General features: G+C 46.8%; 1 protein-coding gene across 4 annotated transcripts in view; it reads right to left on the reverse strand.

Annotated features, from left to right (window-relative positions):
• PALD1 (phosphatase domain containing paladin 1) overlaps window positions 1-26,871 on the reverse strand; it is a 492,251-nt gene that overhangs the window by 140,617 nt on the left and 324,763 nt on the right. For all 4 annotated transcript variants that reach the window (XM_063961440.1, XM_063961441.1, XM_063961442.1 and 1 more), the window contains 2 exons: window positions 21,027-21,098; window positions 15,787-15,927 (listed from right to left, as the gene is read on the reverse strand). In XM_063961440.1, coding sequence (XP_063817510.1) covers window positions 15,787-15,927; window positions 21,027-21,098 — 213 coding nt within the window. The remainder of the gene's footprint in view (window positions 1-15,786; window positions 15,928-21,026; window positions 21,099-26,871) is intronic.

Genomic DNA, 26,871 nt, shown 5'->3' on the forward strand with positions numbered 1-26,871 from the left:
ACGGGCCTTCAACATAGTTTGAATGACCGCCTCAGAAAAACCTTTGGCCCTCAGTACTGAAGCTTCAAGAGCCACGCCGTCAAAGCCAGCCGGGCCAAATCCTGGTAGACACAAGGGCCCTGAACAAGGAGGTCTGGGCGCTGTAAAAGTAGAGGAGGATGCTCTATCGAGAGACCCTGCAGGTCTGAGAACCAATGCCGTCTGGGCCACGCTGGAGCGATTAGAAGTAGTATTCCTCCTTCTTGCTTGAACTTCCGTATTACCCTGGGCAGAAGTGACACCGGAGGGAACACATACGGCAGCTGAAAGTTCCATGGAATTGCCAGTGCGCCCACGAACGCTGCTTGAGGATCCCTTGTCCTTGCTCCGAAGACCGGAACCTTGTGATTGTGTCGAGATACCATCAGGTCTACATCTGGTAGGCCCCACTTGTCCACTAAGAGTTGAAAGACTTCCGGATGAAGGCTCCACTCTCCGGTGTGTACGTCCTGACTGAGGAAGTCCGCTTCCCTGTTGAGGACTCCCGGAATGAACACTGCCGATATGGCTGGCAGATAGCGTTCCGCCCATTGAAGAATCCTTGAAACTTCCTTCATTGCCATGTGGCTTCAAGTGCTGCCTTGATGATTTATGCACGCCACCGTGGTGGCGTTGTCTGACTGTACCTGTGCCTGTTCTGTACCAGAGGCAGGGCTAGTGTCAACACATTGAACACTGACCGAAATTCCAGAATGTTTATCGGGAGAAGAGACTCCTCTCTGGTCCACCGACCCTGAAGAGAGTATTGCTCCAACACCGCGCCCCAACCCCACAGACTGGCATCCATCGTCAGAAGGACCCAGTTGGAGTTCCAGAAGGGACGACCCCTGCTCAGTTGCTGGTCCTGTAGCCACCAGGTCAGTGACAGGTGGACCTCCGGAGTCAAGGAGATCATGTGAGTCCTGATCCGGTGAGGCAGGCCATCCCATTTGGAAAGGATTAATCTCTGTAGAGGGCTGGAGAGAAATTGAGAGTACTCTACCATGTCGAAAGCCGACACCATGAGACCTAGTACTTGCATTGCCGAATGTATCGACACACGTGGGCAGGATAGGAAGCATCTTATCTTGTCCTGAAGTTTCAGGACCTTCTCCGGAGACAAAAACATGTTAGTGTCCAATAGTGCTCCCAGGTGCACCATGCTCTGAGCAGGGACCAGGGAAGATTTCTTCCAGTTGATGAGCCACCCGTGGGCCTGCAGGAATTGGACAGTCAGTTCCAGATGACGAAGGAGAACCTCTGGAGAGCTCGCCAGGATCAACAAGTCGTCCAGATACGGCAGGATACTGATACCCTGACGGGGGAGCAGAGCCGTCATGACCGCCATGACCTTGGTGAAAATTCTTGAAGCCGTGGTCAGACCAAAAGGTAAGGCCTGGAACTGAAAATGTAGGTTGCCAATAGCAAACCGCAGGTATTGCTGATGCGACACTGCAATAGGTATATGCAGGTAAGCATACTGTATGTCCAGGGATACCATATAGTCCTTGGGCTCCAACGCCAGAACAATAGAGCGAAGAGTTTCCATATGGAATTTGGAAACTTTCACAAATTTGTTCAAAGACTTGCGGTTGAGAATGGGCATGGAAGACCCATTCGGCTTCGGAACCAGGAACAGCGTTGAATAGTACCCCCTGCCTCTCTGTATCAGAGGGACCGGCACTATCACTCCTGTGTCCAGAAGGGATTGTACCACCAGATGGAGAGTTTTTGCTTTTACCGGATTCGAATGGATGTTTGTTGAGCAAAACTGGTGAGGGGGACGTTTCCTGAAAGAGATGGCGTAACTGTGAGTGACGACTTCCCTCACCCAGGTGTCTGAAGTGGTCTGTAACCATACCTGGGCAAACCGTAGAAGTCGGCCTCCCACCCTGGGATCCCCCAGGGGGAGGCCCGCCCCGTCATGCAGCAGGCTCGTCTGTTTTGGAAGCAGGCTGACGGGCATACCAGGCAGGTTTAGGTTTGGGCTTAGTGGATTTGGAAGTGCGAGCCTGTTTCAGGTACGCCTGACCCTTTGCTTTACCTGGAGGTCAAAAGAAATGAAAGGAAGTACTCTTAGCCTTCGGAACCGCAGGAGCAGTACTAGGCAGACATGCAGTCTTAGCAGATGCTAAGTCAACAACGATCTTGTTGAGATCTTCCCCAAAAAGTATGTTTCCCTTAAAAGGGATCACCTCCAAGGTCTTTTTAGAGTCCAGATCTACAGACCAGGGCCGCAACCGGAGGATCCGGCGAGCCAGAATAGACGTAGTAGACGCTTTGGTCGCCAGGATACCTGCATCAGATGCCGCCTCCTGAATATAATGTGAGGCTGTAATAATATATGAAAGACACTGTCTAGCATTATCAGGAAAATTAGACGGTCGTTCCGCTTCCACTTCCTGAACCTAGGCCTCTATAGCTTTAGCAGCCCAAGAGGCCGCAATAAGTAGGCCTATGCAGAGCTCCAGCAAGAGTGTAAATAGACTTCAAAAAACCCTCCACATGCTTATCCGTCGGTTCCTTCAGAGAGGTGACGGTAGTGACCAGCAGAGCAGATGACACCACCAGGCGTACGACTCGTGAGTCCACCGGCGGCGGTGATTCCCAATTTTTACTTAACTCTGCAGCGAGGGAATAACGAGCTAGAATCTTTTTGTCTGGGAGAATCTCTTTCCTGGATACTCCTAGGATTCCAGACGTATGTCAACTAAGTGGACAGAATGGGGTAAAACTAATTTAGTAACCTTCAGTCGCTTAAATTTATCTGGTTTCAGAGAGGTAGCCGGAAGTTCTTCTTCACCATCACTTTGAAGAATCAGCCTGATAGCTCCAAGAGATCAGGAACATCCACTTGTGTCATGGATTCCCTATCAGAAGCATCTGCATCAGTGTCTGAGGGGTCAGTATATGCGCCATCTTCATCGGATGAAGTATCCGAAACATGTGTAGATTGTGAGGAAGTAATGGCCGGCTTAGATGACCCCTCGGTCTTAGTTGGGCGAGGGTTAGGATTTTGCTTAGCCAAAGACTGATTTAATTGCTGTATCTGAGAGGACAGAGTATCTGCCCATGGCGGATTAACTGCAGGGACAATATGTGTCTGTAATGGCACAGGAGGTCCCATATGGGGCGCAAGTCTAGTTACTAGCGTAGTCCGTAAATTAGAGAAGGTAGCCCACGGCGGGTCTTGATTTTCCCCCGTTGCTGCAGACTGTCTGAGGGGTATAAAACCCCCAGTACCTGAACCCTCAGCTGCACTATTTTCTTCAGAGAAATCCATGGCATTAGCACTGCATGGTGCAGGATCAGCCACGGAACTATCACCCTGTTTAGCTGACATTATATGAAAGTGCAACCATAGGGTGAAGTAGTACAATATAGGCAGACAAAATACCTGACAAAAATCCCCTGTATAGTGTGACTGCAAGCAGAGCGCACACAGAAGACTTAAGAGGTATATGGTGACTGTAATACACAGAGAAAAATACCAAAAGAGTATATCCTGTGAAACACTATATTATATGCCCCCCTCAGGGTACAGAATATAGGGATAGCAATATGTGTGATATACACGGAATAGAGATCACACAGCAGCTACTGGCACACACACACACAGTCACATGTACAATGCAGAAATTATTACAAACAACAATAAAACTGCACTGGACTAGCAATACTAACTGCTATACTAAGTAAAGCTATGTAGATATATAGATATAACAATGCACAGTAAAGACTGGATGTATATCACAGGGTACTTGTACTAAATATCCCTGAATGTATGCACTTGTACTTAACTAACACTGTCTAAATTACATGTAGAATACTTAAGTGTCCTGTAAATGCACAGCGCTGATGATGCAGGCGGCTTTACAGAGGAGACATTGCACAGCAGTCCCAGAATCAGCTCAGCATGTGTGTAATGGCGCCCAAATGCTGACAGGAAGTGAGGGAGACAGAGAGAAGCAGCTCCATGGTGGGAACATTAGCAGTAAATGGAGCTGGGGCTGGGGGAGGGGCTACAGGTCAGAGCCGTATCCCCTTGCTGGACTTAACCACCGGGTACTGCGGGCCTTAGTAAAACGGATTTTTATGGAATCTGTCCCGTGCCCTTGCCCTGGTGGTCTAGTGTGGTCCCTGTACGGCCACAGTGTCCACGCCAGCGCGCGTGGTCCGTCTCCTAGAGACCGCGCTGGATCGCGATTTCCAGCAGGTCCCACCTGGGGGACCCTCTTACCTCCTCCCTTGATGAGGCCACACGATCCTGGAGCGCAGCGGCAAGTGTGTGTGCCCTAAAGAAAACCAGAGCCCTTCGCTGTAAGTACTCGGAAACCAGGGCGCGGGAGTATACAGCGCCACCGTGGGAGGTGAGGGAGCCGCAGCATCATATGTCAGAATTACATAAAGCACTTGTAAGTGCCTACGCTGCGGCCCTTGAAGTCTTCTATCTTCTGTAAAAGCTCTTTTCAGGGCTGGCCAGCGCAGTCCTCCCTGTTAGCTGCCTGCACTGCAGGCATAAACTTACAAACTGAGCTCCAGTGCCTGGAGGCGGGGATATAGAGGAGGCTGCGCTATGCATCCTGGGAACGATCAAAGCTTTTAGCCTGTTGATGCCTCGGATCAAGATCCAACTCTACACCCCGATGTACTCCGCTGCAGAAATAATGGTGTGGCTGCACACGCCACGGGGGAATATAATAGTGTCATTGCCACGCAAAGCTTGCCACCGGGCCCAAAGAGTGGTGAGCACAGTGAGCCCGCAAGTGGACTCGCTGCGCTAGCCTTCGAGATTCCAGCTGTCGGGATCCCGGCGTCGGTCTCCTGACCGCCGGAATCCCAACTGCCCGTATTTCTTACCGAATCTGTTGAGACAGAAGGATGTCTCTATTGGCCATAAAATAGATAATTTATTTTTGCATTTATACCGGTAATTAAATTTAGGCAAACACATTCTAATAATTATTTAGCCTCTAAAACAAACCAGCTCACTTGAGACATAATCCAGCATGGGTTCCCTACTGCTCTGGTATGCAAAACATAATACAAACACAAAACTCACTCTGACAGAATTCTGATTTAATATGGACTCATAGTCCATTCAGGATAGCACCTGCTGCACTCTGATTGGTGGATGACCAATTCCACCAACCATAAGGTCGGGTGGCAGGATCCTTTCTCTGCAACTTGCTGCTGGTCACCTCCAGATGTGTGATCACCTTACCTGGAACCACCACTGGCTAGGCGCAATTAATTAATGACATCTTTTATTGGTACAGTCCCTGGAAGGTTTTCTTTTTGCCTCTTTTCTGCAAGTGAATGTCATGAAGCTGAATGTTAAATTCTATCAAACACTTTACAGGAGAGCTCCAGGCAGAAGTCACATAAACTGCCCTGCCACTCACTAATAGAAAGGCTCTGCCCCAAGCTTAATAGCAATGTGGTTCCTGAGAACTGTTTCTGCTCCCAAGCTACAGTAACTGTCGGGAAAGGGTTAGTGGAAAACTGCAGAGATGACATGGATGTGTACAAATCAGACTGGAAAAACTGCAGTTGCATCATCTACAACCATGGGGTAAATTTACTAAGATTCGTATTTTCCCGTTTCAGGTCAAAGTTCAATCACGAATGACATCGAAAGTGTAAAACTGCAACTTTTTGAATTTGTTACGATGGATTTACTAAGCTGTCGTATTCGGGTTTTTCTTTTCTTCCGATGTCGATGTCATTCGTGTTTTTTTTGTGTTTTTTACGGCAGTGATTAGCAAAACACTGCCGACTTTTTTACAATTAATCTCGGCCGGATCTGTGTGATCCGTGCTGGGGTTCAATTTTTTTTTTTTTTTTTAATTAAACACTGTAAAATTTTTAAAAAAAATTGCGTGGGGTCCCCCCTCCTAAGCATAACCAGCCTCGGGCTCTTTGAGCCGATCCTGGTTGCAAAAATATGGGTAAAAAAATGACAGGGGTTCCCCCATATTTAAGCAACCAGCATCGGGCTCTGCGCCTGGTCCTGGTTCCAAAAATACGGGGGACAAAAAGAGTAGGGGTCCCCCGTATTTTTAAAACCAGCACCGGGCTCCACTAGCTGGACAGATAATGCCACAGCCGGGGGTCACTTTGATATAGTGCCCTGCGGCCGTGGCATCAAAAATCCAACTAGTCACCCCTGGCCGGGGTACCCTGGGGGAGTGGGGACCCCTTTAATCAAGGGGTCCCCCCCCCCAGCCACCCAAGGGCCAGGGGTGAAGCCCGAGGCTGTCCCCCCCCATCCAATGGGCTGCGAATGGGGGGGCTGATAGCCTTTGTTGTAAAAGAAAATATATTGTTTTTAGTAGCAGTACTACAAGTCCCAGCAAGCCTCCCCCGCATGCTGGTACTTGGAGAACCACAAGTACCAGCATGCGGCGGAAAAACGGGCCCGCTGGTACCTGTAGTACTACTACTAAAAAAATACCCAAAAAAACACAAGACACACACACCGTGAAAGTATAATTTTATTACATACATACACACATACATACATACTTACCTTATGTTCCCACGCAGGTCGGTCCTCTTCTCCAGTAGAATCCAAGGGGTACCTGTTGAAGAAATTATACTCACGAGATCCAGGGGTCCAGGGTCCTCGGGGAATCCAGGTGTAATCCACGTACTTGAAAAAAATAACAAAACGGACACTCGAGCCACGCACTAAAAGGGGACCCATGTTTGCACATGGATCCCCTTTTCCCGACTGCCAGAAACCCACTCTGACTGATGTCTAAGTGGGTTTCTTCAGCCAATCAGGGAGTGCCACGTTGTAGCACTCTCCTGATCGGCTGTGTGCTCCTGTACTGAGTGACAGGCGGCACACGGCAGTGTTACAATGTAGCGCCTATGCGCTCCATTGTAACCAATGCTGGGAACTTTCTTGCTCAGCGGTGACGTCACTTTAGGTCAACCGCAGGGCAGAAAGTTCCCAGCATTGGTTACAATGGAGCGCATAGGCGCAACATTGTAACACTGCCGTGTGCCGCCTGTCACTCAGTACAGGAGCACACAGCCGATCAGGAGAGTGCTACAACGTGGCACTCCCTGATTGGCTGTAGAAACCCACTTAGACATCAGTCAGATTGGGTTTCTGGCAGTCGGGAAAAGGGGATCCATGTGCAAACATGGGTCCCCTTTTAGTACGTGGCTCGGGTGTCCGTTTTGTTATTTTTTTCAAGTACGTGGATTACACCTGGATTCCCCGAGGACCCTGGACCCCTGGATCTCGTGAGTATAATTTCTTCAACAGGTACCCCTTGGATTCTACTGGAGAAGAGGACCGACCTGCGTGGGAACATAAGGTAAGTATGTATGTATGTGTGTATGTATGTAATAAAATTATACTTTCACGGTGTGTGTGTCTTGTGTTTTTTTGGGTATTTTTTTAGTAGTAGTACTACTACAGGTACCTGCGGGCCCGTTTTTCCGCCGCATGCTGGTACTTGTGGTTCTCCAAGTACCAGCATGCGGGGGAGGCTTGCTGGGACTTGTAGTACTGCTACTAAAAACAATATCTTTTCTTTTACAACAAAGGCTATCAGCCGCCCCATCCGCAGCCCATTGGATGGGGGGGGACAGCCTCGGGCTTCACCCCTGGCCCTTGGGTGGCTGGGGGGGGGGACCCCTTGATTGAAGGGGTCCCCACTCCCCCAGGGTACCCCGGCCAGTGGTGACTAGTTGGATTTTTGATGCCACGGCCGCAGGGCACTATATAAAAGTGACCCCCGGCTGTGGCATTATCTGTCCAGCTAGTGGAGCCCGGTGCTGGTTTTAAAAATACGGGGGACCCCTACTCTTTTTGTCCCCCGTATTTTTGGAACCAGGACCAGGCGCAGAGCCCGATGCTGGTTGCTTAAATATGGGGGAACCCCTGTCATTTTTTTACCCATATTTCTGCAACCAGGATCGGCTCAAAGAGCCCGAGGCTGGTTATGCTTAGGAGGGGGGACCCCACGCAATTTTTTTTGAAAAAATAAGCACTTTCCCACCCCTTCCCACTGATATACATGCACGGATCTCATGGATCCGTGCATGCCTATCCAATCACGAATAAAAAAAAAAGGTCTGGTTTTTTTTAGCACTTTTTTACGAGTTGTAATTTTTCACGGCAGTGTTTGTTTTTTTTTGCTTTGCACTTCTTAGTAAATGACCGAGATTCATACTTAAACAGCCGCGTTTTGACCGATGGTGTATTCATTCGTGATTTTATTCCTAGGACTTCAAAATATTACGAATGCCCTCATCACTGCCGTGATTATTGCTTAGTAAATTACCGAGATGACACTTTGATGAAAAAACGGCATCTCGGTCAAAATCGGGAGTTTAGTAAATTTACCCCCATGTTTCTGTTGTTAGTCTGGGAGGAGTGCCAGCTACAGAATATTATACTTTATGTATTATTTAAGTAATGCATTATATGCGTGTGTATCATGTGAGTGTGCATGTGTGCGTATACTAAGTATAAGTTTGAACTTTAAGTGTCTATGACTGAAACTATCCTGGCCTTGCTTATTGTTATATGCCCTAAATGCAGCAGCATAATCCTCCTCTCTCATGTCCGTCTTCTGCAGTGTCCTCCACTGTTTACATATTACCTCCAGAATACAACTCATGCTCCTTGCCCTCCCCTCGATATCTGTCATATCCGTTTCCCCATAACAACCTAAACTACCCCCCTACTGTTATTCTGTCTGCCCCCTACCACTCCTTCTCTTCCACACCTAAACTACCCCCCTACTGTTATTCTGTCTGCCCCTACCACTCCTTCTCTTCCACACCTAAACTACCCCCCCTACTGTTATTCTGTCTGCCCCTACCACTCCTTCTCTTCCACACCTAAACTACCCCCCCTACTGTTATTCTGTCTGCCCCTACCACTCCTTCTCTTCCACACCTAAACTACCCCCCTACTGTTATTCTGTCTGCACCTACCACTCCTTCTCTTCCACACCTAAACTAACCCCCCGCCACTGTTATTCTGTCTGCCCCCTACCACTCCTTCTCTTCCACACCTAAACTACCCCCCCTACTGTTATTCTGTCTGCCCCTACCACTCCTACTCTTCCACACCTAAACTACCCCCCCTACTGTTATTCTGTCTGCCCCGACCACTCCTTCTCTTCCACACCTAAACTACCCCCCCACTGTTATTCTGTCTGCCCCTACCAATCCTTCTCCTCCACACCTAAACTACCCCCCCTACTGTTATTCTGTCTGCCCCTACCACTCCTTCTCTTCCACACCTAAACTACCCCCCCTACTGTTATTCTGTCTGCCCCTACCACTCCTTCTCTTCCACACCTAAACTACCCCCACTGTTATTCTGTCTGCCCCTACCACTCCTTCTCCTCCACACCTAAACTACCCCCCCTACTGTTATTCTGTCTGCCCCTACCACTCCTTCTCTTCCACACCTAAACTACCCCCCCTACTGTTATTCTGTCTGCCCCTACCACTCCTTCTCTTCCACACCTAAACTACCCCCCCCACTGTTATTCTGTCTGCCCCCTACCACTCCTTCTCTTCCACACCTAAACTACCCCCCCTACTGTTATTCTGTCTGCCCCACCACTGCTTCTCTTCCACACCTAAACTACCCCCCCTACTGTTATTATGCCTACCCCACCACTGCTTCTCTTCCACACCTAAACTACCCCCCTTACTGTTATTCTGTCTGCCCCTACCACTCCTTCTCTTCCACACCTAAACTACCCCCCTACTGTTTTTCTGTCTGCCCCTACCACTCCTTCTCTTCCACACCTAAACTACCCCCCTACTGTTATTCTGTCTGCCCCTACCACTCCTTCTCTTCCACACCTAAACTACCCCCCCTACTGTTATTCTGTCTGCCCCTACCACTCCTTCTCTTCCACACCTAAACTACCCCCCCACTGTTATTCTGTCTGCCCCTACCACTCCTTCTCTTCCACACCTAAACTACCCCCCCTACTGTTATTCTGTCTGTCCCTACCACTCCTTCTCTTCCACACCTAAACTACCCCCCCTACTGTTATTATGTCTGCCCCACCACTGCTTCTCTTCCACACCTAAACTACCCCCACTGTTATTCTGTCTGCCCCCTACCACTCCTTCTCCCACACCTAAATTACCCCCCCTACTGTTATTCTGTCTGCCCCTACCACTCCTTCTCTTCCACACCTAAACTACCCCCCCTACTGTTATTCTGTCTGCCCCTACCACTCCTTCTCTTCCACACCTAAACTACCCCCCCCCCCACTGTTATTCTGTCTGCCCCTACCACTCCTTCTCTTCCACACCTAAACTACCCCCCTACTGTTATTCTGTATTCTGTCTGCCCTTACCACTCCTTCTCTTCCACACCTAAACTACCCCCCCTACTGTTATTCTGTCTGCCCCTACCACTTTTTCTCTTCCACACCTAAACTACCCCCACCTATTGTTATTCTGTCTGCCCCACCACTGCTTCTCTTCCACACCTAAACTACCGCCCTACTATTATTCTGTCTGCCCCTACCACTCCTTCTCTTCCACACCTAAACTACCCCCCCTACTGTTATTCTGTCTGCCCCTACCACTCCTTCTCTTCCACACCTAAACTACCCCCCCTACTGTTATTCTGTCTGCCCCTACCATTCCTTCTCTTCCACACCTAAACTACCCCCCCTACTGTTATTCTGTCTGCCCCTACCACTCCTTCTCTTCCACACCTAAACTACCCCCCCTACTGTTATTCTGTCTGCCCCTACCACTCCTCTTCCACACCTAAACTACCCCCCTACTGTTATTCTGTATTCTGTCTGCCCTTACCACTCCTTCTCTTCCACACCTAAACTACCCCCCCTACTGTTATTCTGTCTGCCCCTAGCACTCCTTCTCTTCCACACCTAAACTACCCCCCTACTGTTATTCTGTCTGCCCCTACCACTCCTTCTCTTCCACACATAAACTACCCCCCCCCCCTACTGTTATTCTGTCTGCCCCTACCACTCCTTCTCTTCCACACCTAAACTACCCCCCTACTGTTATTCTGTATTCTGTCTGCCCTTACCACTCCTTCTCTTCCACACCTAAACTACCCCCCTACTGTTATTCTGTCTGCCCCTACCACTCCTTCTCTTCCACACCTAAACTACTCCTGGCTCTTGCCCCATCCACTTGAATCCCTCCACTCTAATGCCTCAATTTGCCTTCCTGCGCCTCTTAAATAAGCTCATATGAACATGGCCCTCCCTGCCCCCATGTCTCCTCATCCACTTGGAATGTTTGCCTTTGTTCTAGCTGTGTTTTCTTACATATTTGCATTAGTTTTTACTGATGCTCTCACCCTTTACTTATTTGTATTTTGTTCTGTTCATATTTTGATTGTACAGCCCTGGGGAATCTGTGGTACTGTATACACTATGACGACGAGGAGTCATTTTTATGCACTGCACTATAAAATAGGCATCCTCCGCCTATAGGGAAACACATATATGCAGAGAATAGATGAAAAGCCATTGTGACCCAGCAAGATTAGCCATACCACGGTACCAGGTATTTCTTTCAAGGAATAAACCTGCACCTTGTGATTCTCACTTACAAAAGAAATACGGTCAATGCCAAGTCTGATCATTTACAGACCTCTCTGGACCCACAGAGAAAGACATGAATATCAATCTGAAACCTAAATCTATGCCAGACACCCGTTGATTTGCATGAAACAGCTGTCAATAGCCAACATGCAGCCATTCATAAATCCCAAATTGGCAGCTAATATTGAATATCTTTGCGATGAATCATTCTAGACCACCTGCTCATTTTTCATGTGGCACGATGAAGGCAAACTATAGAACAGCATTCAGGACTGGGAAGCATGAGACATGACTCATACTGGATATCTTCAACAGGTGCACCGGTATTGTGAGCACTGAAGCGGATTAGAGCGGTGCCAACAACTGGCAGCTAATGAGAGCAGTCTGATGATACTTGAGAGCATGGTAATGCTGCCCTCCACCCTTCACTCACTTTTCATGATATAACTAGAGGTATCAATGATATGTAGAGCAATGCTTTCTAAGAAACTATTAATGACTTGGAACCAGCAAGTGTTGTGAAAAATGTATCACAAAGCCACATTAATTAGCATTGGTAATGAGGATCATCAATATGGATCTGCCGTATGACAGCCAAGAAAATCTTTTGTTAAAAATGATATTAAATTCTGTACACTGTTACCAGGATTATAGCACAGAGGAGTACTAGAACTTGGTAGCTGATCTAGCTACTGTACATGGTAGAAAAATAAGTGTCCTGCTCACCAGTGTTCTGTACCTATGCACCTAGATTATTCGTCTTTTGCATAACAAGGTGCAAGTCTGATCTCCGATCCGCAAACTAGCTGTGCGCCTGGGAACGCTAGCAAGCAAAACAGTTACAGAAGTGTAAACAGCACATCAAAGTCTAATCTTCTTCCACTGTAAAAACACATCTTTTATTGCTTTAAACTTTAATTCCTCCTAAAATACTGGTCAGTTTTAGCCTCATTTATGGCTTGAGGGTCTAATTCAGCATGAGTTGTAGTTGTGCGACTATTCCTATCAATCAGGCAGAGGCGTTTGCATAAGTGAGATGCCATCGCATCTCAATGTGTGCGCACACTGCACAAGGGCTTCAGCATGCGACCGCATTGTAGATGCGTTCCATGCTGAATTAGGCCCCAAGTTTCTCATAAAATCAAAGGGACTGTTACACATTGGGTGCTAAGAGATAGGCTTCTCCTCCAAAGTGCAGCTGGAAGAGATGAGAAGCATGTCATTAAAGTACTGGAGGAGACCCACCCCAGGTTTAAGCTGGTGCAAGACTCTAGCCCATCTGCAGAGTGCACATGACTGAGCGCCCTTGTACACAATAAGAAATGTCCCCAAAATACACCTTCCCACCCTTTATTCTTATTTTGTTCTACAAAATTAATCTTATTTTTTTTCACTGCTTTTCAGAACTATGAAATTAGCAAAGAAAGCCCAAAAACTGCTCAACTCTGTACTATGGCAAGTGCAGATTTCAGGTGCCCTGGAAACTTTTTTCCCTCTAACCCCATGCAATTGTGCGGGCCTGCTGCCTTCTGTGCTTTGTAAATGTGGCGCAGTAAAGACAGCCTTTGTGTACAGCAAACCCATGCTCTAGGAACCAGTGACATTACCGAGACATAAGGCAGAGGAGTAAGTGTCTACATCGTGTTTATACAGTATGGGCAGTACGATGATGTAGTGGTTAGTAATATTGCTTTACAGCACTGAGGTTATACCAATTCCTGACTAAGGTCCTAGTTCAGCATGAGTTGTAGTTTTGCAAAAATTCACAAAACTACAACTCATTCCACTAGCATGCGGGGGGGGGTGGGGGGTGTTTGCCCAGAACAGGGCAAGGCCGTCCCGCATGCCGGGTCCTGCCCCCTCACTAAAATGCGAGCGCTTCGCTAAACAGCAAAGCACTCACATGCTTAGGGTAGCCCTCTGCCTCCACAGCCTTGCAGAGAAAGATGCAGCGGCTGCGTGTGATGTCACGCAGCCGCCGCGGCCCACCCTGCAAACGGTCCGGTCAATACAGGCTTCCCCACCCCCTGCCCACTAGGATTTAGACTCGAATCGCAGTTTAAGTCCTTGTGCCTGCTCACATGCGCAGATGTGCGGAAATCGCCAAATAGCCATGTGAAAATAGTCATTTTCACTGCCTTGCCAGTCACCATCACTCAACCTTTTAGAATGGATCCCAAGAATATGCCATTGCTTTACATGCCATGGAGGATGCTTCTGCATAAACCAACACCACAGTGGGATCAATCCATTTAAGTGTGAGTTTGTGAAAGTGAGTTAATATCATTAAAGTCGCGCACATTGCTCGAATGAGTGCACCCAAGAATTGTGAGATCCAATTTGAAATGCCAATTTGTGGTAGCCTTGGCAGGGGTTGTGAGACCTTTCTATAATAAGTGAACTGAGAGAAGTGCATGAAAAGATGGGGTAACTATCCGGACCCCCAAAAAGTAACAACTGAGATAGCGGGACCATATAGCAAGCTGCTGGTGGCCATAAGGAAAGTACTGGGGGTTGTTAAAAAGTGTCAAATTAATTTTTGCAGTTTTTATTAATTGTTGAAAAATGATAGCAAGCAAGTGGTGTTCATCAAATTAAAGTCGTTCTGCATCTCGGGGTACAGAAAAATTTCTGTATAGTAATGTTTCAGTGATTTTATAAGTTGGAACAAACACTCCCAATGCCTTTGTCAGGCTCTGGAAAGTGACATTGTGTGCATGCATAATGGTGGTCATTCAGAGTTGTTCGCTCGCAAGCTGCTTTTAGCAGCTTTGCACACGCTAAGCCGCCGCCTACTGGGAGTGAATCTTAGCATAGTAAAATTGCGAACGAAAGATTATCAGAATTGCGAATAGACACTTCTTAGCAGTTTCTGAGTAGCTCCAGACTTACTCGGCAACTGCGATCAGTTCAGTCAGTTTCGTTCCTGGTTTGACGTCACAAACACACCCAGCGTTCGCCCAGACACTCCCCCGTTTCTTCAGACACTCCCGCGTTTTTCCCAGAAACGGCAGCGTTTTTTCACACACACCCATAAAACGGCCAGTTTCCGCCCAGAAACACCCACTTCCTGTCAATCACATTACGATCACCAGAACGAAGAAAAAACCTTGTAATGCCGTGAGTAAAATACCTAACTGCATAGCAAATTTACTTGGCGCAGTCGCAGTGCGAACATTGCGCATGCACAATTAGCGGAAAATCGCTGCGATGCAAAGAAAATTACCGAGCGAACAACTCGGAATGAGGGCCAATGTCAGGTTTTCAGGAGGAGACTTTTAAAGATGTGAAAGACTCCTTTGATATGTTGGGGATGTAAGCCGCTGGGACAGTGCTCATCTCTACCGCAGTCCCAGCGAGATACAGTTACTACATAGAGGGGATAATCATATAAAAAGTATTATCCCTGTCGCAATGTACACCAAATAAAATCATGGCACTTCAGCAATTATTAATACATATGACACTAAATCTCCCAGTCAATAATACATTATCCTTGTTAACCGAGAATCGCCACTGGCACTTTCAAATTACGGAAGAAAGGAAACATTTTCAAGTATGCAAAAGTGGAAATACTTCACGGATGTGGCAATGACCAGATTTTTTGCTTCCACCCATATGTCACACAGCACATGTGCAGCGATGGCCTTACTACGACAGTCACAGTGAGGATTTATGGCTACACTGACAGTCAGGCACCATTTATGGGCGGTAACATAAACAGTGTTGTGACTGTGACACGTGGGGGGGGGGGGGGGATGTAAGTGCCTGCAACTGCAATCCAGTACACAGTTACAATAGCTGTAGCGTCTTACCACAGTGGCCAGTCTGTGCGCCTATATGGCTATTCCGAAGGTTGATGTTTGACCGATGTTCACCAGATGGATGCATCTTTGTATGTCAGTGGCAGTTCAGAGAAACTGTCAAACTCAATACAAATCCTGGCGGGTGCAACATTACCATATTTTTGCACAGCAGCTATGACAGCAGTAACATACATCTCTGTATCAGGCTTTAACGGATACATTCCTAAATATGTATGTGACATTTTGCATACACAGACTAGATCTTAATTTGTGCTCATGTGTTAGTATTGTAGATCTTAATCCCAGAATGAATGAGTACATTGGGTACGAATGTGGGTGGGCCCCAAGAGGGTACTCTACATAAGAGTACTACTCACCTGCCGGTAAGTGCTTATAATGATCTCTCGCAAGTGGTAATGCATAGGAGTCATAGTTTCGCTAACACAGTCAAGTGCCATATCTACTTCTTTCTTCATTTTGTGCCCATCAGGCAGTATCTGAACAATCTTCATGACTACCTGAAATACATATGTAAGGCATGGTCACATTACAGTTACCACTGGACTGATCGAAGCAACACATATGAAACCTTTAGATCTACATCAGAGGGATGAAGTCTCCTCAGGAGACAATAGATTAAACCAATCTGCAGTTTATTTGCATTGATACGCATCTGGAAATTACACAGATCTTACACTGTGAATTAACAATGGGAACTAATTATTTCTTTAATTCATATAAATGAAAAATTAACTTCGGGTCAGTTTAATAAAAAAAGACGAAAGCGAGAGACAACTGCTAATAATATGTATAATACGTTTAGTCTGCGCAGTGGTTCCCAAACTGGGTGCTTTGGCACACTTGCAGGGATGCCCTGGGCTGGTGGTCCAGGACCAATTCCATACCTCCCAACGTAACTGTTCTGTGGAGCGGGACACTTGCGCTGCGAAGTCGTGCGCGCTCCCGAAAAAGGGGCGTGGTCTATGAAAAGGGGGTGTGGCTTCGCGAGAGGACCCGCGATCGCGACCCACGCCCCCGTTTTCGTCACTGAGGGGGCATGCCCAGCGCTCTGTGAGCCGCTGGCATGCTCCCTCTCCCTCTGACTCCACTGAATAGACGCTGTGCACATGCGCACAGCGTCTATTCACCGCTGCTCTGCTAAGCAGAGCAGCGATTGACAGAGCCTCCCAACTGACCCCCCCACCGCGGGACACTGCGGCCCGCGGGTGGGACAGCGGGACAGTCCCCAAAAAACGGGACTGTCCCGCGAAAATCGGGACAGTTGGGAGGTATGCAATTCAAATTATTTATGATTCAATGTAACAGGCAAAAACCACAGCTGGTGGCTTCCAATCCAAAAATATGTGGACAAAAACAGAAGCATATCCTGTCGCTCACCACATAACTGAACCTAAGAATGACATACTGTATAAGCACAACTTGTTTTATATTTTTATCTGAATTTCTCTGTAACAAACATTTGGCCTAGGGGTGCCGTGATTCAAAAAGGTTTATGAACCACTGAGTTAGTGCATCCGGATGCCCCCTAGTGGTGAACACCATGTATTCTTATTTCTACATAAAAATCCAGTCACAGAGATCAGAGTACATTGGTGTTAGCTGGAATAGTAAGCTAAATGAGATTTGAGTAGTGCAGTACCAGGGCAGAAAAGAAACTAAGGAAATCTTCTAAAAAAAAAATATATGAGGGGTTTTTCTAAAAACAATGTGCATGCAAGAACTCATAAGTCTTTAGACATAGTGGTCAACAGCTTTGTAGTAGCTACAGTACAGCTTTAATGTAGACACAGACAAGTTGGAGAAATATAATTTTCCTCAAGTAAGCCAGAAAACTCAAGCGCAACGTGTGTTTTTACGGCTACTTCCTGTAAGTAGCCTGCTGGAGGTCCTATTGTGGCCTGCCGCACATCTCCACTGAGCATTATCCTTGCAGCAGTAAATAGAACCTGGCACTGGATCAAGCTAAATACGATGTGAGATTGTAAGATGTGGATTAGTCCCAGTGCATGCTGACATGGTAGCCTCAACCACAAATTCTTCACCAAGTGTGTGGCATGAAAATGTCTGGCAATAGTTAAAATAGCCTGCTGTAAGATGGTATTTCCCCTTTTGATAATTATGGCTGAGGTCATGACCCACATCATCTGCCACTTAAAGGAAAGGCTCTATTGAGTTCTCAACAAGGCAAATACAATAAAGAGCAGTAATGTGGTTGTGCAAGAAACTTTCTATACTTCAAAACTAAACTAACAGGTTACAGCTCCTTGCTTATATGTCTTTCGGCCATTAGGAGTCAGCCACTGCCGAACTTGCAGTTTTCCAGGAATGGTTCGGCTTTTCCATTGTTTACTTTGCTTTGTATTGTTTCTTTTTACAAACATTTGGGTCATTCACTCATTTCATACAGAGGTACATTTTACGCATATATTGTAGCTGGCTCAATAGTAATTGGATAATCTAACTTTTGTTTTCTTATGTTCTGATCTGTCAGAGGTTTGTGTGGTACAGTGCCAACATACATGCCTCAGTTGGCCACAGATCAACACCGACTTATTTTGGAAAAGGCTACAAGAGGCACACAACCAAGGCAAGCCAATACATTGAACTATTCTGGGAATCAGCTGCTTTCAGTTACTCATTACGCAAGTAAAACATGTAACTACAATGTAAATGCCCTAAGGCGGGCTCAAGGAGGACAGAAACCTTGCATGGGCATCACTTACTAGACAGGTTAAATCTAAGTTACTACATAGGCAAAATATACCTGTTGCTAGAAAACGAACATACAGTAGATAATAAAATGTACAAAAACTACACCAGTGTTCTTGGTTGCGTAATGGGAAACACTGACTGTATATTATGCCTTGTTAACACTAATATACTTTCCTGGCAGTTTTATATAATTTTTATTTGCTCCTTGTAACTGCCTGAATAATACAAACAATATATGAACTATGGGCTTGGTCCCACAAAAGCGGTCTCAAGATACTGTATGTACTAAAGCATGCAGCTTTCCAGTAGGGTTTGTTACTGTATTTGCAGAGCAATGACAGCTTTTAACCATCCCCCAACATATGCTTGTGAAAATTCATTACCGAGATTGAAAGTGAAACCCTCTCCCAGGGCACTTCCCTTGAGGAGATTCAGCTGGCAATCTAAAAACTAAAATTACATAAGTCCCCAGGTCCCGAAGGTCTGACAAACGAGTATTCGTAGCACCCCACATCTCCCAAGCACTTGTAGAACTTTTTAATTATATATTGCATAATCACACATCTTTCCCGTACTTTAACAAGGCACATACAGTTCTCATACCTTAGCCAGATAGGGATCCGCAGCTGGTAGAGTCTTATGCCTTCTTACGGATATTTAAACTGCTGGCCAAAATTATGGCAGACCGACTGCATTCTATTCTCTCTACTTTCCTAACAGACAACTAGTTGGGGTTTAGCGAGGAATAGACATTCGGAGAAGGGGAATTGCTGCAACTCTGGCATTCCTCTTCTTCTACTCACTCCCACAGTCACAGTCTTTGGGTCCATGTGATTGCTTTATTACAGCACTGGAAATTTGCACCTGAGTTCATTGGGCTGATTCTTTATCTGTACAAGTCCCTTGCCACTTTCCTTTTGGTTGATGGTTATAAGAGTTCGCCCATACCATGTATCGCGGTTCCCGGCAGAGGTGTTCACCATCTTCCCTACTTTTTAATTGGGCCATTGATCCCTTGTTTAGACTATTACAGAAGGTATCATGGTTGGCACCAGGGAATTCAAAGTTACAGTCTTCGCAGTCGACATTCTTTTATATGTTTCCAATCCTTCGGTCTCTCTGGGTCCGGTATTGTCTATTTTTAAGGCTTTTGAAGGGGTTTCCTGCTTTTCAATCAACCTCAGGAAATCAACAGCACTTTAGCTGGGAACCTCTGGCCCTCCTGGGCCATAGACACATGAGACCTATTTCCTGGACATTGGTCTATTTTACCTACGTGGGTGTACAGATTCCTCTAAACCTCCATAGGCTATATAGCCTTCATTTTACTACTGCTATAAGAGCCTTGTCTGTTGAGTTGGAATGCTGGAGACACCTCCCTTATCTTATATGGGGAGAGCTAGTCTCATCAAAATGATTTCCTTCCCTAGACTATTATACCTAATCCAAGCTTTACCTATCATTATGCACCATAAGGATATTCAGTACATAAATTATCTGTTCCGTAAAGTCATCTGGAATGACAAGCGACCTAGGATTAGCTTAGTAAAACTACAGCAATCTGTTGTTAATGGAGTTAGTAACTTCCCCAACCTTCTGCTGTATTCCTACGTTTCAATATTATAATATCTCAAAGACTGGTTACACAGTCAGGACATATACAATAACCTTACTCTGGACAGGGAGTTTCTAGGGGAAGGGGGACATCACCAGCTTCCTACATTTGGAAACTGCAACACATCTAAAGGATAATCCATTACTCTAGAGTACCAGAAGGTTATGGCTTTTACTTTGCGAAAATATGGACAGAATGCCCATAATTCTTTGATTTTCCCATTTGTAGCTAGTCCAAACATTCAAAATGGTTGGGCTGCTTAGCCATTCAATATTTGGCAGGTCAGTGGGATATCTACCAGTGGGATATTTACCATAGCTTGTATGGTGAATACAGATCTTAAGAGGCCTTTCATGTTCCAGGAGGCTGTATCCAAATTTTAAATATTAGAGGCTTATCCTCTGGCGTACCTTCAAGCCCAGCACCACATAAACTCTATGATCAGGACCTTTTTCGGAATTAGATTGGTAGATTCCTTTGGACACTTTAGTATAGTGCCCTCCTCTGTCATTGGCTTCTTAACGTCCCACATTTATCTCTAGATCAACTGCTTAAAGCCCATGTTCGTGCCAGCAAACTGTTATCTTCTACTACGTACACAGAGATGTTTTTAAATGTTTTGTATGAAACCTACTTATCGCCTCATAGGGGCTTTGTCATCGGTCAATTGACTATGCATAATTGTTGGAGATACACGGAACCTTTGGCTGATTTATACTATTGTCTTTGGCAATGCCCCTTGATTCAGAGTTTATGGCTACAGGTTAAATCTTATGCAGAGGTTTCCTTGGTTACCTTTTTGTCACTTGCACCAGACTGTGCTATCTTTGGGATTATTCCTTCTCATCCCAGCATTACTCCTGGGGGTAGACTATTATTGATGGCTAACGGTGCCACAGTCCATAAGGCTATACTCCAGATGTGGAATCACTCTTCTGCACCCGCTTTGTTACTATTTAAGGCCAAACTTATCTCTTTAGACTGAATTGGGGACATTATGGTTATCTCCTCCAGAAATATTCTTTCTTGCTTTAATTTTATTATTGTACAAGAATATTTCCTGCTATGACAATGCTATGTTTGTGAATGTCCTTGCTATTGTCCATTCTGCTATGTTTTGACATTATTTACTGGTATTGTTTGCTTTATGGCACATGTGAAGCTTCAATAACAAACAAAAAAACCCAACAACAATAAATAATGTTTTACCAAAAATCCTATAGTACAGTATGGGAGAGAGAAAGCAGTGGTCTAAAGGCAGAGTCTTACCTCAAACTCTCCTTTGGTATATTTGGCATCTGGAACACTTACAATTTCATCCTCACTAATTTCAGGAATGCTCTGCAATAAAGAAAAAAAAGAGGTTCCTGAAGGGAGCACACACTGCTTTGTCAATAAGCCAACGTTGCTTAGATCTACCACCTCTCACAGAGACTGTCATTCCTCTACTTAAACAGTGTTAAATTGCATTTACAACTATTGACTGTGGATAGGATTATGGGGCATATGTATCAAAGAGTGGAGAGATATTAGGGGGCCTATTTACTAAGCCTTGGAAAGAGATAAAGTGGGTAGAGATAAAGTACCAACCAATCAGATCCTATCTGTCATGTCACAGGGTGTGTTTGAAAAATGACAGGAGCTCATTGGTTGCTATTTTATCTCTCTCCATGGGGCACATATATCAAAGTTTGGAGAGATAGCATGTGGAGAGAGATAAAGTACCAGCCAGTTAGCTCCTGTCATGTTACAGGCTGTGTTTGAAAAATAACAGGAGCTGACTGACTGGTACTTTATCTCTCTCCAAGCTTTGTTACATATGCTCTGATAATTACTTAAACAACCAAGATAATATCACTGTATGGTGCCATGGACACAGTGTGGCACCTTCTAAATAAAAGATAATAATAACAATAATCTATATAATTGTCCCGTCTCCAACATGCATATAGTTTTCACTGAGAGGGAGATGGTACAGACCCAGTGACGCAGAACGGTAGGACCCAGCTGTCCACTAGGAACAAGGTAAGTAGGGAAGTGGGAGTTTGGACGGAGGGGAGTGTGTTGGATGGAGTAGAATACACAGGGGTTGCCAAATGTGCTGGAGAACACAAAGGGGGATTAACTGGGTGAGCAACAATCGCGGGGTTAGGGGGTGTCAGGAGGAGCATTAGAAAGAGGGGGACAGGGATGGACAGAGTGAGGGGCAGACTGTGGTGGCTAGGCATATGCTGGGTCCCTTTACTACTAGTTATAACATTATTAAAAATAAGGAGATTTATGGTAGACTTACCATGGTTAAATCTCTTTCTGCGAGGTACACCGGATTCCACAGGGAATACATCGGGGTGTAGAGTTGGATCTTGATCCGAGGCACCAACAGGCTAAAGCTTTGACTGTTCCCAGGATGCATTGCACCACCTCCTCTATAACCCCACCTCCAGGCACTGGAGCTCAGTTTCGTTAACCAGTCCAATGAAGTAGCAGGTAAAAGAGAAGGCAGATGTTAGTCACATAGAACCACATTCTAACGACAGGAGAAGGGACCAGCGGCTAATGCCATACAAACCCATAGAAGCTAAGTGCGTCAAGGTGGGCGCCCTGTGGAATCCAGTGTAACTCGCAGAAAGAGATTTAACCATGGTAAGTCTACCATAAATCTCCTTTTCTGCAGCGGGGTACACTGGGATTACACAGGGAATACATTGAGGATGTCCTAAAGCAGTTCCTCATAAGAGGGGACGCACCGTAGCGGGTACAAGAACCCGGCGTCCAAAGAAAGCATCCTGGGAGGCGGAAGTATCAAAGGCATAAAACCTAATGAACGTGTTCACTGAGGACCACGTAGCCGCCTTGCACAACTGTTCAGCGGACGTACCTCGGCGGACCGCCCAAGAAAATCCAACAGACCGAGTAGAATGGACTTTGTGCAATCACCATTCTAATCCATCTGGCCAAGGTTTGCTTATTAGCAGGCCAGCCACATTTGTAAAAACCAAAAAGCACAAAAAGGGTATCTGACCTCCTGAGAGAGGCAGTCCTCTCCACATAAATACGGAGAGCACTTACCACATCCAAAGCCCGCTCTTTGGAGGACAAACCAGAAGAGATAAAAGACGGAACCACAATCTCTTGGTTAAGATGGAAAGATGACACCACCTTAGGTAGATAACCGGGGAGAGTTCTAAGAACTGCCCGGTCACGGTGAAAAATTAGAAAGGATTGACGACAGGACAAGGTGCCTAAGTCCGACACCCTCCTAGCAGGGGCAATAGGCAGCAGAAACATGACCTTAAGCGTAAGGCATTTAAGGTCCACAGACTCAAGAGGTTCAAATGGAGACTCTTGTAGGGCATTAAAGACAACAGACAGATCCCATGGAGCCACAGGAGGGACATAGGGAGGCTGAATCCATAAAAAACACTGAGTGAAAGTATGAACATCAGGAACAGATGCAATTTTCCTCTGAAACCACACTGACAAGGCAGAAATATGAATCTTGAGGGAGGCCAGACGAAGGCCTAAATCTAGGCCTTGTTGCAGAAAAGCCAAAAGCCTGGAAGTTCTGAACGAATAGGCATCATAATTCTAAGCAGCACACCATATGAAGTAAGAGTTCCATACCCTGTAATAAATCCGTGCAGAAGCCAGATTGCGGGCCTTCACCATAGTTTGAATAACCGCCTCAGAGAATCCCTTGGCCATCAGGAGTGAAGCTTCAAGAGCCACGTCGCCAAAGCCAGTCTGGCCAAGTCCGGATAGACACAAGGGCCCTGAACGAGGAGGTCTGGGCGCTGAGGAAGTAGAAGGAAACTATCGATAGACCCTGCAGGTCTGAGAACCAATTCCGCCTGGGCCACGCTGGAGCGACTAGAAATAGCATTCATCTTTCTTGCTTGAACTTCCGTAGTATCCTGGGCAGGAGTGACGCTGGAGGGAACACGTATGGCAGCCGAAAGTTCCATGGAATTGCCAGTGCATCCGCGAACGCTGCTCGAGGATCCCTTGTCCTTGATCCGAAGACCGACCCCATGTGATTGTGTCGAGATGCCATCAGGTCTACATCTGGCAGGCCCCACTTGTCCACTAGAAGTTGAAAGACTTCCGGATGAAGACTCCACTCTCCAGCGTGAACGTCCTGACGACTGAGGAAGTCCGCTTCCCAGTTGAGGACTCCCGGAATGAACACTGCCGATATGGCTGGCAGATGGCGTTCCGCCCAATGGAGGATTTTTGATACTTCCTTCATTGCCATGCGGCTTCAAGTGCCGCTTTGATGATTTATGTACGCCACCGTGATGGCGTTGTCTGATTGTACTTGAACAGGCCTGTACAGTACTAGAGGCAGGGCCAGTGTCAATGCATTGAACACTGCCCGCAATTCCAGAATGTTTATCGGGAGGAGAGATTCCTCACTGGTGCACCGACCCTGGAGAGAGTGTTGCTCCAACACTGCGCCCCAACCTGCAGACTGGCGTCCGTTGTCAGGAGGACCCAGTTGGAGATCCAGAAGGGACGGACCCTGCTCAACTGTTGGTCCTGTAGCCACCAGCTCAGTGACAGACGAACCTCCGGAGTCAAGGAGATCATTTGAGAACTGATCCGAGGAGGCAGGCCATCCCACTTGGAAAGGATTAACCTCTGCCGAGGGCAGGAATGAAATTGAGCATACTCCACCATCTCGAAAGCCGACACCATGAGGCCTAGTACCTGCATCGCCGAGTGTATCGACACTCTTGGGCGAGAGAGGAAGTATCTGATCCTGTCCTGAAGTTTCAGGACTTTCTCTGGAGGCAGAAACAATCACTGGCTGTGTGTATCCAGCAGTGCCCCCAAGTGCACCATGCTCCGAGCAGGGACCAGTGAGGACTTTTTCCAGTTGAAGAGCCACCCGTGGGCTTGTAGGAATTGGATCGTCGGTTCCAGAAGACTGAGGAGAACCTTTCGGGAGTTCACCAGGATCAGCAAGTCATCCAGATAAGGCAGGATCCCGATTCCCTGATGGTGGAGAAGGGCCGTCATTACGGCCATGACCTTGGTGAAGATCCGAGGGCCCGTGGTCAATCCAAAAGCCAAGGCCCGGATTTGATAATGTAGGTTGCCAATAGCAAACCACAGAAATTGCTGATGTGACATGGCAATAGGTATGTGCAGGTAAGCATCCTGTATGTCCAGGGATACCATGTAGACTTCGGGTTCCATGGCGAGCACAATGGAGCGCAGAGTTTCCATACGGAATCTGGATACTCTCACAAACTTGTTCAATGATTTGAGGTTGAGTACAGGCTGGAAGGACCCATATGGCTTTGGAACTAGAAACAGGGCTGAATAGTATCCCCTGCCTCTCTCGTGTCCAGGAGGGATTGTATAACCAAGTGTAGAGCTTGCACTTTTAACGGATCCGAAGGGATAACCGTTGTGCAAAACTGGCGAGGGGGATGTCTCTTGAAAGAGATTGCGTACCCATGAGAGACAACTTCCCGTACCCAGGCGCCCAAAGTGATCTTTAACCAGGCCTGGGCGAACTGCAGAAGTCGGCCTCCCACCCTGGCGTCCCCCAGGAGGAGGCCCGCCCCGTCATGCAGCAGGCTTGTCTTGTTTGGAAACAGGCTAACGGGCGGCCCAGGATTGCCTAGATTTGGTCTTAGTGGTGTTGGAAGCACAAGCCTGTCTCAGGTACGCCTGACCTTTTGCTTTCCCTGGAGGTCAAAAGGAACGAAAGGTGGTACGCTTAGCCTTCGGAGCAGAAGGATTAGTATTTGGGAGAAACGCAGTCTTGGCAGTCACCAAGTCAGTCACAATCTTGTTCAGATCCTCCCCAAATAGGATGTCTCCCTTAAAAGGGAGCACCTCCAAGGTCATTTTGGAGTCCAGGTCCACCTTCCGGGACCTCAACCACAGAATTCGGCGAGCCAGGATAGACGTAGTAGATGCCTTGGCCACCATTACACCTGCATCAGAGGCCGCCGCCTGAATATAGTGGGACGCTGTGGTAATATAAGACAGATATTGTCTGGTAGTGTAAGAAAAATCCTGAGGCAGCTCATCCGTAATTGCCAGAACCCATGCTTCAATTCCTTTTGCAGCCCAGGAGGCTGCCATAGTGGGTCTATGTACAGCACCAGTAAGAGAGTAAATAGACTTCAGGCAACCCTCCACACGCTTATCCATCGGTTCCTTCAGTGAGGTGACAGTGGTGACAGGCAGGGCAAATGACACCATGAGACATGAGAGTCCACCGTCGGTGGAGTTTCCCACTTGTTACTCAACTCCGCAGGGATAAGATAACAAGCTAGCATAATTTTAGACAGGGAAAATTTATTTCCTAGAGACGACCAGGATTCCTGACGTATAAATGGTCAGAATGTGGTAAGACTACTTTAGCAACCTTCTGACGTTTGAACTTATCAGGTTTCTTAGACGCAGTAGTAGGCTCAATTTCATCATCTATTTGGAGAATCAGCTTAATAGCCTCCACTAGGTCAGGAACATCAACCTGGGTTGTAGATTCCTCATCAGAAGCAACTGTATCAGTGTCTGACGGATCAGTATATTCCCCATCTTCATCGGAAGAATATCCGAAATAGTAGTAGATTCGGAGGAAGAAATGGCTCGCTTAGATGACCCCTTGGCCCCAGAGGGGCGTGGGGTAGACTTTTGTCTAACCAAAGATTGATTTAATTGATTTAATTGTTGTAATTGGCAGACCCTCTTACCTCCTCCCTGATGTGCAGCCACGTGATCCTGGAGAGAGTCAGCGGTGGTGTGCCTGATGACTGATGCGCCTCTGCTGCAAGTACCCGGGAACCCGGCCGCGGGATGCAGCGCTGCTGGGGAGGTAATGGAGCCGCAGCACAGAATGTCAGAATGACATAAACAGTGCTGCGGCCCTTGAAGTCTTTTTACAAAAGCTCTTTTCAGGCCTGCCTAGCGCAGCCCCACCTGTTAGTGACCTGCTCTGCAGGCACCAACTTACAAACTGAGCTCCAGTGCCTGGAGGCGGGGTTATAGAGGAGGCAATGCAATGTATCCTGGGAACAGTCAAAGCTTTAACCTGTTGGTGCCTCGGGTCAAGATCCAACTCTACACCCCGATGTATTCCCTGTGGAATCCC

This window comes from Pseudophryne corroboree, chromosome 3 (genome assembly GCF_028390025.1).
Source record: "Pseudophryne corroboree isolate aPseCor3 chromosome 3, aPseCor3.hap2, whole genome shotgun sequence".
In the NCBI taxonomy this organism is placed as follows: Eukaryota; Metazoa; Chordata; class Amphibia; order Anura; family Myobatrachidae; genus Pseudophryne; species Pseudophryne corroboree.